Genomic DNA, 19,623 nt, shown 5'->3' on the forward strand with positions numbered 1-19,623 from the left:
ATATCACTCTGCTGAGAAATAAGCATAATCCGTGACTCAGAAATGCTGTAATATTTTATTATTATTTTAGTGGGCTTGCCTCTGAATTATCTGCTGTACATCACAGAAAGGGATACAGGCAGGAAAAAGAATCCTATCTGACTTCAAGCACTTACTTGATGGCTGTCCTTTATTCATATTTGTTTCTTTTGAAGGACCTGCCAGTATTGCCATAATGTCAATAAGAAGTTTAATAGGTACAAATCCTGTTCTCAGTGAATCAGACTGCCCTTGTCTCTTCAGAGATGAATTTGGCAAACTTCGCCTTCTTTCAAAAGAATTCAGAAAAGGCAAATAGTTTGGGTTCTTGTTTAGGCCAGTTCTGGGTTCGGAACCTGTCACACTCAGACCACAGTGAGTACAGATGACGGCGATGACGACGATGATGATAATAATACGAATGCCATGAAATCTGCCCCACCATCTGTTCCACTCCTGCTCAAGGCCTCCCATCATCTTTCCCAACAATGGCAGGATGCTCAAAATGTCAGTACTGGTGCCAGATGCCCTGGAAACTGCACGTCTCCCGACTTCATGTGGCTACTGGGCATGCAGGCTTCTGGCAACCTGGAAAAGCTACGTTTCTGCTGCTGCTGCTGCATCAAGCTGCCTGGAATGGAGGAACTGAGTCTCAGAGCTTACGATCTGAGGCACAAACTTTTGGAAGGCACGGCGCTCAATTCGTAACGTGGTCAAGCATTCCAAGCTGCAGATGTTTGTCTCCCAAGCCCCATAATTGGGAGTGAGGGCAACATAAGAGGCACAAACTCAAAGGAAGAGTCAAGGGAATGTCAACTTTCCTGTATTTCCCTCTGGAGCTGCAGGAGGGCAGCAGAATCACCCTTCCTGCCTCTGTTCAGCAGCACAGCTCCGCCGATTAAAAAACCCAAGGAGCAGGTGATTCCATTCCCCTCTCCCTCCTCACCGCAGCCCCCCAAATTACACAGGCCCTCGGGAATCATCTTCCTTGGGGCTGAAAGGGTTAGGGCAGAGAGGAAGGAGGGAGAATTCCACTGACAACTCACCAGATACAAGCCACCACTTGCATTGTTAAACTGCAGTAAAGGACCGTCTAACCAAAAATTTAACTCAAAACTTTCCTTGTTTCATTTGTGCTTGCCCAAAACAGATGGTCTGCCACAGACTCTGTGGAACGCCCACCAATGTGCACACAAGCGCCTCAGGCCCAGCATTGCTTCCGGGCCAGATGCAGAGATGATCTCTGCCCCTTCCTTAGCCACGGTTAACAAAGATGAGGTAGCCCACGCCACGAATGGAACGTCTTCTCCCCCCCAACCTCTTCCCTATGGCATGCAAATTTCCTTTCCTAATCGTAATCAGGTTTAGACGTCCTATCTGCGCTAACATTGTCCAGTTTGCGCTAACATTGTCCATTTAAGATTCATTTCATACCAAAATCTGAACCTACAGTGAAGGGGCAGGGCCACAGCCTGCAATGGCTAACAGCAGCCAAGGTCACCCTAAAATCTACTGTAGACAAAAGCAAGTAGGCAGCCCTGTTTACCCACAGCAACATCCAAAAACAAGAGCCACGTCAGCATCATTTCTTAAGATCGAATGAAGTAAGACAACACAGCATGAAAGCTTTTGAATTCTCCAGAACTCTTCATCAGGCTGGGTGATAAAAAGCAAGGGGGCGGGGACACAGGGGGTGGCTGGCTGATACCAGGTGGATCCTTTGGCATGCTGGGGGAAGAAGCAAAAACTGGGACCCACCCCCCTCCTGTGGAAAATATAACAATCCATAGCTGATCACATGCCCGGCAGAACACACAAGTCTCTTAAAAGGCTGAGAGCAAAGGAAAATGTAGCAGTCCTTAGACGAACATTACCAAAAATCATTTTCATTGATAAACTAAACATCCGCCTGCTAAAGAAATGGGTACTTCAGTGGGACGAGGAAGAACCAGGGAAATGTCACTAGGCTACAACTTTGGGCTGATACTCACTCTTTACTTAGTGCATTACCTAACATAAATCTCCAGTGTTTTTTGTCTAAGGGCTGCTACGTTTTCCTTTGCTCTCAGGCTTTTTCAGGGACTTGTGCGTTTTGTTTGGCATCAGAGAGACATTTGATTATCAGTTCTTCTATTTTCCACTGGAGGGCTCCCGTTTTTTGCTTCCTAGAGAACTGACCTATTTTATTCAAGAAAAGCCTGGAGTTTTACAACCACCTCTCGTTCAAGTGCCTTCCTCAGTACAGCCTTTGCCACTCCAGAGTCCCCACCAGGCGCAGGTCTCCATTGGGAGGAAAGGTGGGGTATGAATGCATAAATAAGCCAAGGCAGGTGAGGGTCAAGCACAGTCATGGAAGGACATGTTCCTCCAAATAACTTGTCCTTGGCTGCAATGATCAAAAATGATCCCTGAAACCCAACTGTGCCGCGATGACATTCTGGGAATGATGTGCTATGCCAAGAGAACCCAAGCAGTCATGGGTACAGATGCCTGTATCCACAAAATGCCTAGCAGAATGGCCACAGAAAGCCAGGTTTGCATCGTATAAACACTACATATTGAACTAAAATTCACATAAGGAGAAGCAAGTTGAATCATGCTGCATGAAATGCAACAATCAAAATTCACAGCATACTTTCCAGCACAAAGGTGGCTCCCTGCACGCTAGAGGAAGTTCTAGAAACTAGTTCTCGAACAATATGAATTCTTAAGGACAGTATGAACTCCATTAGAACACCATTTTTCCTTCTACCGTGTTTCCTGCTCAAGGTAACGTCCTGTGGAGACCACTGCAAACCACGAAAAGCACTTAAAGCTTAAGCATGTGACACGTTTGATTTCATATCTATCTTAGTGTGCACCTGACAGTGATGTTCCTCCACCAGCTACGTATGTGTCACCTTGGAAGGAAGGAGCCAGAGAAGGACAATGTTCCCTGCTTTGTACAAAAGAGCATGAAACGAAAGGGTCTCCACAAACATGCCTGCAGAGTGAAACACTACAGCCCAAGCAGAGGTTGCCCATCTCCACGAAAACTAAACCTTGACTGACATCCGCTCCCAGACACATTCATGCAGAAGGGAGTTCCACTGTTCACTGGGCCTTATCCCCCTTCTAACTGTGCAACCTTTGCTCACTTCACGCTTTCTCCAAGAAGGAAAGGCAGAGTAACAACTCCTACGCTTCTTCCATCAATCTCTCCTCTCAACTACTGTAACTTTCTGTACCAAGAAAGTGCTTCTTCCACCAATAGCTTCTGGAGCAACCAACAGATTTACATTTTTGCCAAAAGAGCTGAAACAGACCAGGGAAGGAGAGAGGCCCAACAGCACCTTCCTCTCTGCCTCCATTCCCGGCAAAGCCAGTGCATAGTTACATGGCAGTGAGCCCCACTGAAGACATTTGAGCAGACATGAAGAATGGGACACAAAGACTTTCAACATGGGGGCATTGCTTGCAGGACTCTAGTATTCAGTATCTTTGATTATAGCCTAACACACAGCACCTATTTCAATTGTCCCTTCCTTCACACACAGAAATGGACCGGGGGGCAGTATTATAGTTTATAATGCAACGAGATCAGCATCAGAGGAAAACACAGATTGTTAGACTCAGGTAATAATTTTCTATCACTCAGTTTAAGAATGGAAATTAAAGCTCGACTGGATGTGGCAAGATACTGCATAGAAAATGGATCATTACCATCCTGAAAGACTCTTTCCACGTTCAAACCGTAAGTAGCACAAGTTTCGTAGTAAGTGCATCTTTTCAATTCGTTTGACAGTTTCCGTGCTCTAGCATCATCGATGACACGAGGATTACTGGAACTTATAGCATCTACAAAAAAACAGAAGTCATTTTTCAGCAAGTCCTTAACCCCAAGACAAAAAAAAAATCCCAAACCAATTAGTTTTTAATATAATTTTAAAAATCAGCAAATCAGAATCCTGGGTGTACTTCAGAGACCTCCTTCTGCTAGCTGCTATTTTAAAACTCTCTGTGCAACTTCTGAAGGCCAGAAATTACAGCAATAAATACATGAGCTCATTGCAATGGGAGCAGACGGGACTTTGGCAATATAGAGTGATTCCGCACATGTTGGATAATGCACTTCCAATCCTCTTTATAGATCATTTGGAATGAATTTTTTCGTGTGCGGAACAAAAAATCCACCTCAAACAATTGATAAAGTGCATTGAAAGTGCATTATCCAACGTGTGCGGAATCACTCAATGTCTGATGCTGGAACTTGGAAGCAGTTCCTCTAATTGCTTTTAGGAGGACTCGCAGTATTAGGGACATTGTTGTACGATCAGACACCAGTCCACACTTTCAGGACAATACTTCACAATTCCCGAAGGGACTACATCGCTGTGGACATTGCAAGATGTGCCCTTTAATTATGAGCAAAACAGACTTACAACTGCTTGGTGTCAGAGAACTGTCTGATTGTATGACGTGCAGCCCTAAGAATGTGGTTTATCTCATAAAATGCAAATGCAATCTTCTATATGTGGGAAGCGCAACTCGTTCTATAAAGACCAGGCTCAGGGAACATCAATCGAGGATTAGGCAGCAGGTACCTGAAGCCCCGATGGTCTCATATTTTCTAGCACGATCACATAAGGAAATGGACATGCAGTTTACCATTCTCTATAGATCTAAGCAGAGTAATTAAGAGGTCATTACTAAGGATTTACGGAGGAGGGAGGCTTACTGGATTCACAAATTGAAATGCCTTATTCCTACAGGGTTGAGTATTTCTAATGATCTCTCTTGTTTTCTGGGCTAGTGCAATAAATCTTGTTAGTTTCACTTTAAGAGGGGTTGGCGAATGTGAATCAGGTGCTGCCGTGTTTGTATACAACTGTTAGAAGCTTTATGGCTTTACTATCGAGAGCCTTTGGGCAGCTTTGCAACTAATTCACTAAATCTTGACGTTGTTACTTCTGTGTTCTTGCAACATGATTGCTCTTGTGAGTATAATTACACATTGACCATTTTCATTGTTAATTTTTGGTATGCATTGTATATGTACCGCCCTGGGATGGGCGGTATATAAATTGAATAAATAAATAAATAAATAAATAATGTAACTACACATGAAACACTACGTATTATTTCAGTGACTGTGACTCTTTGAAAAAGATTGATATTGAAACGGGCCAATGAGGATCTAGATATCCCGTCAGAGTTATTATGAGACTCTTCACACTCTCCACAGCCACTTAATGAAGAACCTTTGTGTCAAGTCTTATTTCATCTAATACCATTGTGATATAAGTGCTTTTTGGACCTTCTTTACTGTTGGACTTATGTTTGATTGTTGGATATGCTCTGTAGACTAAATTTGTTATATGCTGCTATTCATGCACTTTAATATTTCCATGTGCAATATAATTACTCTTTGAGGAGTAGCACCTTAACTATTTGTGTTCTTTGTTTCCAGTGTGTATATCCTTCACCCATTTGCACTAGCACTTTAAGAATTTACTCACTTTGGGTACAGAGACTGTATATGACAGACACAGAACTATACATTTCTATATTAGAATATTTTCCACAGAAGGACTCATTGTTTTCCTTGCTTTATTGCTCTATTGATTGTCTTATTACATCTTAGCCAGTATATCGCGGGTTTTCTTGCTTTTGTTTCTACCCGTTCTCGCTGCGATTCTCTCTCCTATTGTGCTAATTTCCAATGCATGCACTGGGCAGAGATTGTTTTCTGTCAAGATCACTTTCCTATATACTTCAATTCTTCCTTGCACAGTTGAAAGTTTGGAATACCTACCACCCATTGTTTCCTCTTACTCAGATTAAAATCTGTTTGCTGACCCTGCGTAAGAGGAAGATTTGTCGTGTGGAAGCCAGGCTTACTTCGTGCCAGGGCCAAAGAGAGGAGAAGATGCCTGTCTCAAGGCTGTACCTGGGCAGCCACTGTCTGGCCACTTGAGGGGGACAGAGGCCTGGGTCCCAAGATCCCATTGCAAGAGTAGAAAGTACATCCAGGATAGTGCGGGGACTGCCAATGCCCACTTCCCCATCCCCTGTAAATTAGTCCCAGAGGTTAGGGCTATCCTACAGAACAGCTTTTCAGGGCTGCAGGTTTTTAAGGAGGGGATCTGCAAGCCAGAAGTGCCTCCCACTTCCATGGCAGCACCCTTCATCTAATACAGCTCAGCAGCTCCAGACAATCCATGCAACAAAACTTGCAGGGGCAGACAGCAACGCAACCAGCTCTCTGTTCCTAATCTCATCTTGTACTTGCCTTAGTGAGACTTTAAGCGAGCAAGTCAGAGTGAAGACATTGCACAAATAAAGTGATAACCCCAAGGTTTAGTCCAATTGGTGATGCAATTAACGGGGGTATTTCTCTTCTACACTGCAAAACGGTGGCCCAAAAATTGTACATGGATTTGCTAGGGGCGACAGAGGGATAAGGAAGATGCTACTTGGAGCACATAGCCCAACGGGACTATCCCTTCCATTTGCTCAGAAGGTGCAGCGTTCAATTTTTCCAATGTGGATCACATAAAAAATGCTGAATGCACTGGAACACAAGCAGAAGCCCTGCAGCACTCAGGCATGTTTCTACAGAGCCTACTAATATTAGTCATACCTCCTAGGACTCATCTGCTTGCTCATCCTCCAATGTCATATATGGCATAATCGGTTAACAATGCCCTTCCGCTCTCTCCATAGGACAGGCAAGTCTGTCAGTATGCGGAAGAAAAAATGGGCAAGAAGCCAATGTAGAAATGGCAATATTCTTTTGACTCTCCTAGGAGTCTCTGTGGCGGAGTAAAAAGTTATCCTACTGCAATAAAAAGACCTTCCAAGAGAGATTCCAGCATGCAACACCTGAATTAAAATTCGTCCATGTAACAAAAAAAAAGTCTTAATGCCTTTAGGTCTTAACACATCACTTCTTTCTTCTTGCTGGTTAAAATGCCTCCCCCCACCCCCACAGCCATATATAAAAGCTTGCCAACTGGGGATCTATTAACCAGTATCAAAGAAGGTCCATGAAATTTTATGCTGAAAAAAATGATTGGTCTTTCAAATGTCACAAGACTTCTTATTTTTGCTGGAACAAAGTTCCCCGTGCTAGAATCACCACACAAGTGAGAGTTCAGTTTTATTTTACAAGTTATGCTGAATTAAACAGTAGGTATGGGCACGAATCAAAATACGAATCAAATTTTGTGACAAATTGGGCCAATTTGTGTATCGTGAGAACATGTTTCGTGGGGCCGCGTTTTTCACGAAATCCATGACTTTTGGGGCCAATTCGTTCGATTCGTGAATGCTTCATGATGCCAGACAGGCTGGCACTGATCCAATGATTCCCTAGGCAACATAGGCCCAGAATGTCTGCAGACCTTTTGTCGCTGTGGAAACCTCAACCGTAGTCCACATAACCTTGATAGGCAGCACTCCCTGCCAACCTGATTGCTGAGCAAAGCTACAAATGACAAATTACACGTGGCAGGTCTGCGCAAGTTTACCTGGGAACTGTAGTCAGAGATGCCTTCCCCTCTGTTTCCCTTTTCCATCTTTAAGAACGGGATAGTGGAGTAGTGGCGGTGGTGGCAGCCTCAGAAGCTCCTTCTGTGGCTGCTCACCGCTTGCCAGCTTCAAGAACCTTTCCCTGACTCTCTCCCTCACGTCCTCCTGCTGCTCTGACATGCCTTCCCATCCCCTGCCCCCAAGCTCCCCAGAGTGGATCCGTTCTGCTTGGCTTTTCCTTCGAGAACTTGGAGGCGGGAGGGGAGAGGGCAGGGGATTGGACTGACTTTTTTCATTTGCACAGAGCTGCTGGTGTCTAAAGGAGGACTGTATCTTTGGACAGAAAAAAAAGGGTTGGGTTGCACATCCATGTAATGTGACCTTGAGCTGGGAGGCCGCAGCCTCTTGCCTCTGTTTCTCTGAACTGCTGAGAGAATGCTTTGCAACTCATAACAACGAACAGCTCACAGCAAGATAGAACCAGGAGGATATATGAAAGGCCATCCCTCTTCTGTCTCCATGGCTGGTAGGCACAAGGTTCCTGGGCTCAGCTTTTCCAACACCTGCCTCCCACCCAGCACTGACATCTAAGGAACAATGCTTCATAAAATATAGCTCTGGACCAGGTTGCTGCTTGACTCACTGAGATCCCTTCCATAAAAGCAGCAGAGGATGCCTGAGCTTCTGTAGAAAGGAACTATGGGCACTGTATTTCTCCTAATTAATAACATGTCCTAGGAAAAAAGCAGGAATAAAAATCCAATAGGATATAGATGATGCAGGTGTCCCACATCCTTCACGAGTCCTACTGTAATTATGAAAAAGGTGTAGGCCCTTTCTAATTTTTTCATTTGTAAAAATGATTAACTACTTCTTACATCCAAAGAGTAGAAGACTTTTCTTACCATCCTTACAATCAGGGGGAAATACAGGATATACAACATGGTAGTTAACATGAAACTGGGTAACTATTTTTGGTTAGAACTACCTTGTGAATTTGAAGAAAACATTTCAATGTTCTCAAGTCTCTCGCTTTGCATACAAACATAATTGCAACTCAAAACATTGCCTTCATGGCGAGAACATGTAGCTAAATGTTCCAAAGCATAACTGGAGAGAATCAAACTTTTCAGAAAACATTCAGACTCTTTCTGAGCAAAAGTTAATTTCCCCCTTATTTATTGTGAAAAGCAGCTTCTACTGCTAGATGAACCTTAACAGAAGTAGCAGCCAAATCTGTGTCTTTCAAAAACAAGAGATACTAAAACATATGATTCAACTCACAAGTCGTAAATTAAACTCTCTTTTGAAGTGATAGATGCAGAGAAGTTAGCCGTGTTAGTCTGTGGTAGCAAAATCAAAAAGAGTCCAGTAGCACCTTTAAGACTAACCAATTTTATTTTAGCATAAGCTTTCGAGAATCAAGTTCTCGTGAGTAACCACTGAACAAATGGTTCCATTTATATGAGTAAGATTTACTAGTAGATAGTTTCCTAATTTCTGCTTCTTTATATAGATTTAGAAAAGGCCTTCATGCATCTGAAGGAGCCCACATGGTAAGATAAGATCTAATGGAGTGTTTGATCTCATGGCAACAGATCAGGTGGGAGTATCTCCCTTCTGACATCATCACGAGAGAGGTAAACCAGGGCCAGTAAGCATGCTTCTGGGTTTGTCCTAATTATTATTAATGAGATTGGGGGAATGCATCAAACAACATCCCTGACCAGAAGATGTGACATCCCTAAGGACCAAGGATGCTGAGAGGTACTTGAACAGACTCTGGCAGATTTCAGTGTTGGAACAAGTGATCTTGATGTCCAATGATTTAGCCATCCTTGATAACAGTTTCCTAGGAAGTTTGAGCTCTTCCCTTGATTAGGTGATTGGTCTGATGGCATCTCTTATTCAGAGTCCAACCACACTGACTGCCCATTTTTCTCTGCATGAGAGCCAGAACCCTCTCGCATGTGGGGCTCTCCCTTCATGTGAGCTGGGCAGGTTTTCAGTTCTGTCTCTTTCATGGTGGTTTCTGTGTTTCATTTATATTGCGCTTCCTGCTCAAAGACCCACACAGTGGGAGAAGAGCAATGACACATGCCTGGTGATTTGTGTCCCAAGAAAGTTTGGTCTGGGGAGACATGGCTACAGCCACTTCTGCCCTGACAACTCGGTAAAGGCTTCTTTCTAAAAGCAGTGATTATGGACCAACAATTAAACAAATGACCTGAAAGAACAAATATGCAGCTCAGCCGTGCTACCACTTACCCTGAGTTCCCACTAGCACCATTGGGATTTCGTTAGTGTTGCGATAGTTCACCATACGGGTGTAGTAGTGAAATACAGTCTGGAAGCTAATTTCATCCTCCAAGCTGAAGACAAATATAACGGCATCCACCCACATGGCAAACTGCAAAAGAGTGGGGAGCAGCAGTATCCAGTGAGATTTTTAATTTATTAAACAAAGATATTTAAAGCACATATTACTTACCATTAAGCCGCTGATACAAAAATTGGCTCCAGATGATTCCCCCGGAGGTGGCATTTCTAAAAACGAGCTGGTGTGACTTTACAGAAGTTACTATTAAGTGAAAGCTGCCACACAGCTAAACTCTAAATATTACCCTTGATGTATGAAGACAAAAAGTCAGTGATAACCCTCTTGACCTTGCTCCATGATTACCACCATATAATGCTCTCTGTCAAACAACACTTGGAGCGCGAACTATTCACCAGTTATCAGACAAACCAATATTACTTAAACAGCCTACATAAGTGAATCTTACTCGACTATATGGATTGGGGAGAGAAAACATGGCGGCAGGCTAGCAGCACCTCAGTGTCTCGCTCCTGAATGTTTGTTTGGGGGCTTTACGTGTTCCTTGGCAACAAACAGAACTTGAACGTAAGCATCTTATTTTCTTGGCCAATTAAGAGCTGCTGTTTTATTTCATCTGAAAGAACTGTTTTATTTTGTCTGAAAGGACTGAAAGAAATTCTCCCACACACAGTCTCGTATAGTGAATCTTACTCACTGGCTTCCGTTTATTGACAGTTTTATGAAAAACAAGCAACTCAGAACAAACCTTCATACCAGATCTCACATCATAACCATGTTTTTATTGTAGACAATTCACACGTTCAGCTGTAAGTCAGAGGTGAGCAATGGGGCGGTCATGTAAAACAGCTCTCTGACTTTAGAGAATGACATACCCATTTATCAAAAGTAAATTTATAAAATTCACTCAGAATGGGAGTTAGCCCAGTATAATATACACTTCAGAAACAGCTACTGAGCAACACTGCTCTCCAATTCTATTCTGTCTTCACACAGGGGTGAAAACATATATAACTTTTTATACTGAGGCAGACAACAAGCCATGAGTTTCTTAGTTGGGGGAAAAAACAAAAACATTCACTTGTCCTTCCTGTTCTACTCCAGAAAGCTACAATATGTACAAGCTGCTCCTTAAGGGCGTAATCTCCCAAGTTCAATGTGAGGGTATTTGCGCTCCCTCTCAAGAAGCAAGGCAGGTGTGCTGGGAGGACTCAACAGCACCCACTCCTCCCCTCTAGAGCAACCTGTCACTGCAATTGCATTGGAGAAATTTTTAAGCCAGGGTAAACTGCCACTACTTCTATCCCAAAGACCCAAGGGGCTGTTTTAGAAAGGTAAAGAGGATTCCCATCATTCCTCAGGTAGAGGATAAGACAGCTAAACTTGTTTAAATTTACAGTGTGTAAACTTAGCCATGTTGTCCTGGGAAGGCAGCCAAACTGAATCAGCCCGGTTAACAGTTTCTCTTCATTCTTTAAAAGGAAAACATTAGAAGCAAATTCAAGTGATTATGTACGCCTAGCACTCTCTAAAAGTGAAATAATACATTTTGCAATGGACTACACTGACATATTGGCAACTTCACACATCTTATAAATCACACTAAAGCTATGTCCGGTGCTCAGGGTCACTTGTCATAGCTAATACTGAGGCTGTTGTAGTGGGTCTGTCACTCACTCATACCTGGGGTGGGAAAACTGAGAATGGGAAGTGGTTGTTGACTACTGCTGTAATCTCTCTCTGTCTGCCTGGCCTTGAGAAGTCTATGAATCCCACAGCCTGTTTCCCGGCTTGCAGGGAAAGTTAGGAGGGGGGAGGGAAAATCGGGAACCTTATCTGCTTTAGGTTTGTCTGTAGCCACCAGTCCTGACAAAGATTGCGTCTTATCAATGAAGAACTTTAACTTCTGAAGTGAGGTCTTGTTGAGACTTGCCTGCCATCCTTACAAGCTGCTGTTGCTGCAAAGTCGTTTTGTGCAGTATTAACAATCCGCCCTGCTTGCCCACGACAAGTAGCTGTTAGCAAGAACACAATCCACTTCTGTGATTTCTTGCAATCCATGCTCATTATTTGATGAGAGGCGGTTTATCATCAGTTCTGCACATTTCACCCTTGTGATGGAGTGAGTGCATTTAAGAACATGCAAGAGTCTCAACTGGAGATTGGGTTTCAGTGCCTCGCCAAGGGCACTTTGCCAGGATGTCAGGAGAGCCAAGTCAAGAAATTGGCACCATGAGAGAGGTGGGCCATGCTTCATTTGTGTAGTCCTTGACTCTCGTTTTGCTTTCTCCTTGACTTACCATGTAACTCATACTACTGCAGCATACACCGCTGAATTGCAAGCGTGCGCACGGCAGAATGAATATAAAAGATAATGTTTCTAGCAGCATCTCTGCTTGCAATAATCTTTCTTCATTTTGTTTATATAAGCAGTTACCATGCCTATTCTTCAAGAGAGGACCGTAAGGGAGCCAGACCCTCATCCGCATTCCAACTTCATCTTACTCACCCACGGAAAATGAAGTAGAAAGGGAAAGCCGTGGCTCACAAAAGCTCATACCCTCACACTAATTTTATTAATCTTATAGGTACTACTGGACTTTTGCTTTCTTCCACTGCTACAGACGGACTAACATGGCTACTCATCTTGATCAGACTTCATGCTAACTTTGTTAATAAAAGGAAAGCTATTCTTTAAACTTAAGCGAAGCAAATTTGCTATTCAGTACTTGCTATCTGCAGTCTTATCTAAATGTATTATTTTAGTTCATTTATACTATGCCTTTCTCCCCACTGGCAACCCAAACATCATTCTCTTTTCCATTCCTTCCTCAGAACAATTCTGTGAGATAGGATTGCCTCAGAGTATGTGGCTGGCCTCAGGTTACTCAGCAACCTTCCACAGCAGAGGGGGATTTGAACACGGGTCTCTCAAAGTGAAATCCTAAGCAGAGTTACTCCAGTCTAAGCCCACTGAAATCAATGGACTTAGACTGCAGTAACTCTGCTTAGGATTTCCCTGTCAAACCCTAGTCCAACACTGTAACCACCACGTCATGCTGGATCTCAAATTAAATTAATGAACAAAGTATATTTTTTAAACATTTAAACTGTGATTAACGTTGCAATTTTGACTGGTCTTAAATTTGTCAGAAAATACACTGGTTTTGCACATGCTTGGAACATCCCCCCCCCCCCCCCCACACACACACCCACATTCAGTTCAGGAGGATTCTTTGGTTTGACATTGGCATTCTCTGGTTCCTTTGCTGTAGTTCAGTTCTGTTGGTCTTTGCTGGCTCACCTTGCATTTTGAATGGGACTTGCTTTTGAGAGTAGCTTTTGGCCAGGAGTTTGCCTTTGCTTCGAGTTTCTTTTTACCTGGAAAGCCCTGGAAATGTTTCCCCCACAGTAGCTGGGGGAACCTTATTCAGGGCCCCACAGAACTGGACCTAGGGGTCCAATCTTCTTGAAAAAAATTTTGGGGGGGGGTCTTTAGTAGACAGAAAGAAGTAGATTTTATGTAAATTTGGTAGAGCTTGCTCAAAAAATCTCCCCCCCCCCAGTATCCCCCATAGGGAATAATAGCTGGATAAACCAGATTAGAGATTCTGGACTAAATTTCAAGGATACTGAATTTTTTTGGTATCCTTGAAACCTGGATACAGATCAGCCATTTTTCCCCCATTTTTGGTGCACACTCATAGTAAAGAGCCCTTTTTTCTCAACAATGACTAATGTGAACGTTTATATTCAGTCTTCTCAATTCCTTCTTTAAAAGTCATGTTTTTCCTTGAATCAACCAATCACAAGTACACACCATTTGAATGATACCAGCTCTGGTAATCAGGCTATCCATATTATTATTTAGTGACATATTCATTTAGATGTGAAAATTATCAGATTCGTCGTAATCATTCTTCATCTGCTTCGCTGCTGCTATGTAACACGTTTTAGTTTATGTATTTGGAATGTGATACTATGAGTTTTTTCACATCATTGATTTATGTACCTTACTGTTATTATATGACTAGAGCAGATTTTTGTAATGAATTATAACCCCAATGAGCTCAAGAGGTCCTTAAAAGTTTTCCTCTGAAGAACTTTCCATTACAGTATGGGATCTGAAGCTCCATGAATAAGACTAACATAGAAATAAAAGATTCACTAATACCACATTTATACTCTCTCTTTCAGTACAACTTTGGGCGCATCTTCCTATGTAATTTGTGCACTGTACCATCCTTTGGCTGACAGCCCCTCTTCAGTATGTATACACACACATGCTTGCCATACAGGCAGGGCTTTTTTCCAGCTGGAACGTGGTGGAACGGAGTTCCGGAACCTCTTGAAAATGGTCACATGGCTGGTGGCCCCACCCCCTGATCTCCAGACAGAGGGGAGTTGAGATCGCCCTCCGTGCTGCTGGGCAACCAGGGGGCTGGGCCACCAGGGGGCGGGGCCTCCAGCCATGTGACCATTTTCTCTGAGGACAATCCACTGAGTTCCACCACCTCTTTTCCCAGAAGAAAAGCCCTGCATACAGGTATTATTAGTTGCAAGGTATCTTATTTCATCAGGGCTTCAAGACCAGACTCTCCCTAAACTGAGAAGACGGCTGGTTGATCAGTCTCTGTCTTTCACACCACTTCAGTTCATGGGGCATCCAGAAGATTTCAGCTGTGTTGTGGTAAAAATAAACAAGCACGCCGGTGTCCATGCCAACCGACCTGGCCATCCCCAATAGGCGACAACTTGGAGGGTAGGAGCTCAGTTTGGATGCAGAATGTGGGAACGAGCATAGAAATAGGAATACTAGAGTCAGATACGTCACAGTGTTCCCCTTGATCTCTGACTGATCAGCCCAGGGATGGATGGCCCTGGATGGCCCCATCAGTAAAGAAAGGGAAGAGGAAAGGGAGCATAATACGGGGTAATGGGGCTGGCCATGAGTGGTGGGTCACACTTTCAATTCGTTAGTGCAAGGGCACTGGTGGGGGGGCACTAGTGACACAATATGCGACACCCACAGCTCTGCCCAATATCCTATACTACAAGCATAGTAACGAAACTAGTCTTGACTTTACTTTATCGCCATTGCCTACAGTCCCTTCTTCCCCATACCATGCCTCACTTCACACCAGCAAAAGCATCACATACTCACTTCACTGACTCAATCGGCACACTGACACAGCCATATTGAATTTATCACCGTTTTTACTTTTGTCAAAGGCATTTGAGCGTGCTCACCTGTGCCTCTGGAGGTCCCCCTTCATCTCTGATCAGCAGCAGGTAGCTTTGCCCGTCGACGACAATCTCCTTCTTGAACCTTCCACCTGTCACACAAAACAACTAATTATGGAAAAGTTAAAACCCCCAAATAATAAAATATTTTAAAGACTTTCCTTGAGGAAAACTGCACTCCCAGACTTAAAACTAAGTTAAACTTTCGCTGCAGAGGGCTGTGTCAAACGTGTCTTTATAATTTGGTCAAATGAAGTAATGAAGTTCCAACCTTTTGCTATCTCAATGTAATGCAAACAATCCAATTTTTAGTTTGATATCAGCACTTCTGATATGGAGTAACCATTTGTTTTCCAGAAACTTAACAGAACAGGCTGGCTGTTCTAAATACCTTTGTAACACCATGCAGAATACATTCAGTTTTCATCAAGAGAAGCCCAGTTCCATAAAGCAAAACAAACACCATGAAACTGGTATCTCACTATTAAAAGATTACTGGAATGCTAAGACACATGTTAGACAAAAAGAAGACTACTTACAATAATAGTGACTGCTGTCATTTTTGTTGGTAAATTTTAAGTATTTCGTTTGCTCTGGGAGATTGTATTGCAAGGAATGTATTTAGCACAAGAACAAAAGGGGTCGGGCCCAAGGGACTCCCTCCTAGCTATACTTCAAGCACGAAAATTCACAGCTGCTGCAAGACTATTCTTCTTTATAGCCAAACAGTATTTTTAGACACCATGTTATTTCTCACAAAAGACTGAAGGTGAAGACAAATTATGTCAAGGGTCTCTGGTGTGACAAACTTCACAGTGATTACTACATTTATAAGGTTTCAAGATGGATTTACAGTACTGCCCCTCTAGATGTGAAGGTATTTGCATTGCACTGGGAGGCTCTCATATGAAAAATAATTACATAAAGCAAATGGATCTAACACGTAGGGCTGGAGCTTTAACCTTTCTATCTGATTTGTATTCTAAACAACATAACGTAATTTACAATCCAAACTCACGCATGTCCACTCCCATAAAAGACATCCCGTTGACCACAATGGGTCTTACTCCGGCTAAGTAGGCTGCCTTACTTGTCTAGTACTCACCACATTTTTCATTTAAACACTAACTATTTTGCTCGTTTCTCAAGTACTCTGTAAGAACAGAAGTAACCGTATGTAGCTTTTTAAAAAAATAGGTTTTCCTATAAGTTGAGTTAAAGGGGCAACACTGAATGTTTAGTATACACGTCAGAACTGAAAAGTGGGGAGCATCAATTCCCAATTATTTTTACACTTATACTACATTGCAGTCAAACACAGTATTTGACGCAGATTGGAATCGTCTTCACTGGGAAATCTGGAGCTGCCTCTCCTTTTACACTTTTAAAAACACTCCAATTATAAATGGATTTAATTGTATTGCATATTCTGAGACTTGTCAAAAAGAAAGTGAAAAAAAAATGCCAGTGCAGACAAGCCACAGCCAACAACTGACTCTTGTACTGCTGAACTCGGAAAGTGAGTTCCTCAGGCTGGGGTTTCTAGAAACAGTTTAAATGCAATAAAGTGTTTTTTCTACTATACTGTAAAAGAGGTTGTGTTCTGTGTGGTAAACTCTTGGATCTTTTCAGCCACAAAGTGATTTTTCTTTGCCTCCTGGCTTCGGCAACTGAAACGAGTCCTCAATATTAATCTACTGTTCAAAGCCAAATCCCTATTAACAATCCTATCTCTTTTGCAAAAACTGTAAGCGGTAGCATCTTGCTGCAAAAGAATGAAATAAAAATATATAACTACACTCCAGTTACATGTTTACTTTTGTTTAATTGTCTAAATGATAGTTTTCTATATTTGGAAGCTGATTTGATCCCAAGTGGGGATCAAGGCAGGAGATAAATATTATTTTTTAAAAAAAAATATGAGGGACTTAATTTACTTACAATATTCACATTCCACTCCCCCCGCCCCCATCCATGGGACTCAAAGCAGCTTATACCATTAAAAACCAGCTTAACTATAATCCACAGAAATGCAATACAAATAGAAAAAGAAAAAGCAAGCTCTTCCTCCTCGCTGTCCATCACACTGAATGACCTCGGCTCAAGGGCCACCAGAAGCAGATGGGGAACTTCAACCTTACAGGGCTTCCAAGTTTGGAGCCTTCCTCACCCTGTTAGAGAGACCAGTTCATAAACTTGAAAGGGGTACTGTTTGCTATCTGGTTTACCTGCTTTGCCAGCAACAGAGCTGAATCCAACAAAACTCCCAAACTGGCACTCTGCCCTAAGCAGAGTTATACCCTGCTAATATTGAAAATCTTTTTCTCCCCATGGCTTCAAAAGTTTTCAGAACTTTTACATCTGCAATTAAGACCAAACACACTAAAAGGTGAGCGTGTTTCCCAAGTTTACAAGAAGTCTTTATTAGGCTGGAAGTTCAGTATAAGGAACCTGGCGGGAAGGGGGGTTGTCTATGCCACTTACATTCCCTCTATCCAATATCAAATACTATTCAGTTTAGCTTTCACTGACCTCGACAGCAATCCTAAGCAGATGTACTCAGAATCCTGCTCAGGTCTACTTCACTGGGCTTAGTACCAAGCAAATGTATTTAGGATTGCACTGCTAGTATACTACGTAAAATATCTCAGTCTTCTTAAAATATACATTCTACCTTGTTTTCCTTCTGCTTTACAAAGGATGTGAGTGTTCCTATTAGTGCTAGGTAGACACGGGATGGCTTTTCTCAAAGGGAAAGTGGCTTGTTTTCATTCTCTGCTCTAGCAGTCTTTGGTGTGCCTTTAAACCTGTTTTGCACCCAGTATAATCTGATCCAATTAAACACATTCCGCATTCCAAGATCCTCCAAACAACAAACTAATGATCATTTTCCTCCCCACCCCACCCCCTATTTTTTAATCAAATACTCGACCTCATGAAGAGTTCTGGGAAGCACGAATGTTTGCTATCTCGTTATTTAAAATATTTATATACCACTTCTCAGGCAGCACTCAAAGCAGATTGTGTAGTATTTTGACTGGTTTTAATAAAAAGGTCATATGCTACTGCAGATTTTGGAATTACTCGGAAGTTCTCAAGGTAAAAGGTGGCAATCACATGTGGGCGATCACATGCTGAGCCCGTGATATGTGCTGGATCAGCAGCAGATCACACGTGCAGATATCCACATCCTACAAGCACCAAACAACTTTGTGTTATCTTTGCTTACTCAATGCTACCTGGTCATTTGCTATAGAAATTACAAATCTCAGCTCCAGGAGGAAGAAGGGGGGAGGGGGAAGAGAACTGGTGCTACACTGGAATAAGATTTTGATATCAGGGCTCTATACACGCTATCAGTAAAACCTTGGCAACAGATTTTAGGACGAATTAGTGTGCATCTTTAAAACATCATACCTATTAAGTCCCTTCAATTTAAAGAGAGCAAATGCTCATGTGACAGAACATACACATATTTAAAGGTATGGCCATAGTGCATAATAGTATAAATATCCTACTACTCTAAATAAACACAGAATGATTTCCTTTTAACTCAGTGTTTGATGGTGAGTCATTTCTACCAAAACAATTTACAATCGGGCAGAGAAGCCACTCACGTCACTTACAATCAAAATCAAGACAGAATATGAACCCCTCCTCCCAATATTATTGCAAGTGAGCACCCTACTGAATGCCTGGTACTTCATTTTAGCAATCAGATTCATCTGATAAATGTTTCCTACGTAGGTTTGAAAAAGCATTACTACAACTTTTGAAGGCTTCATTACAGTTACAACCAAAGAAGAGAGAGATTAATTATTTTGATGTTGAGAATAGATGCAGTAGTATATCACAATACTATGCAGGATTTTAGCTGGACCTGCCAATACCTTCTTCAGGTTGCTATGCTTAGACCATAAGCATAGCACTGAAGTGGAACTTTCCCACATCTGCACAGCAGCAACAAAGCTGATGTTAGCAATTTGAACTTGGGCGTGAATCAAGGTAAGGAAAAGGTTGCTGCCCTAGTATTCCAGATCACAAGCCCTTCTGGAATTGATGAACAGCGAGAAGAATGCCTTGCCTATTAAAAACCCCATGTCCTAAGGTGTGGTGTTAATGAAACAAAGAGAGCTTATTGCGAGCACCTTTCAAACTAATTATTTCAGAAGAGTATTGAGTGATCTATGGTAGGCCTAACCTGTATTCAATTTCCTGTATTTTAAAAACAGCTGCTCAGCTCAAAATGAGCAGTCAGGAAGGATTCTTAAGGCAAATCCCAGTGTATAACATGCCTGCCACCAAAACAAAATCTCAGGAGAATGTTGTCAAACGCAATCATTTCTCATTATCAGCTGAGGGGGCAAGAGAGCACACAGTGCTAGTTCAGTCAATCTCAGATTACTTATGCCGCAGAACTCCCACAACCTCAGTTTCAGACTGTATTTTCCATAGACAGAAATACTAGGAAACTCAATAATATACCTGGAGGAGAGTTTTGCAGATACCAT

General features: G+C 42.4%; 1 protein-coding gene across 3 annotated transcripts in view; it reads right to left on the reverse strand.

Annotated features, from left to right (window-relative positions):
- Nucleotides 1-19,623, reverse strand: part of AGAP1 (ArfGAP with GTPase domain, ankyrin repeat and PH domain 1) — a 411,275-nt gene that overhangs the window by 340,813 nt on the left and 50,839 nt on the right. For all 3 annotated transcript variants that reach the window (XM_054974599.1, XM_054974592.1, XM_054974609.1), the window contains 3 exons: nucleotides 15,119-15,204; nucleotides 9,799-9,940; nucleotides 3,721-3,855 (listed from right to left, as the gene is read on the reverse strand). In XM_054974599.1, the coding sequence (XP_054830574.1) occupies nucleotides 3,721-3,855; nucleotides 9,799-9,940; nucleotides 15,119-15,204 (363 nt within the window). The remainder of the gene's footprint in view (nucleotides 1-3,720; nucleotides 3,856-9,798; nucleotides 9,941-15,118; nucleotides 15,205-19,623) is intronic.

The sequence above is a fragment of the Eublepharis macularius genome, chromosome 1, assembly GCF_028583425.1.
Source record: "Eublepharis macularius isolate TG4126 chromosome 1, MPM_Emac_v1.0, whole genome shotgun sequence".
NCBI lineage: Eukaryota > Metazoa > Chordata > Lepidosauria > Squamata > Eublepharidae > Eublepharis > Eublepharis macularius.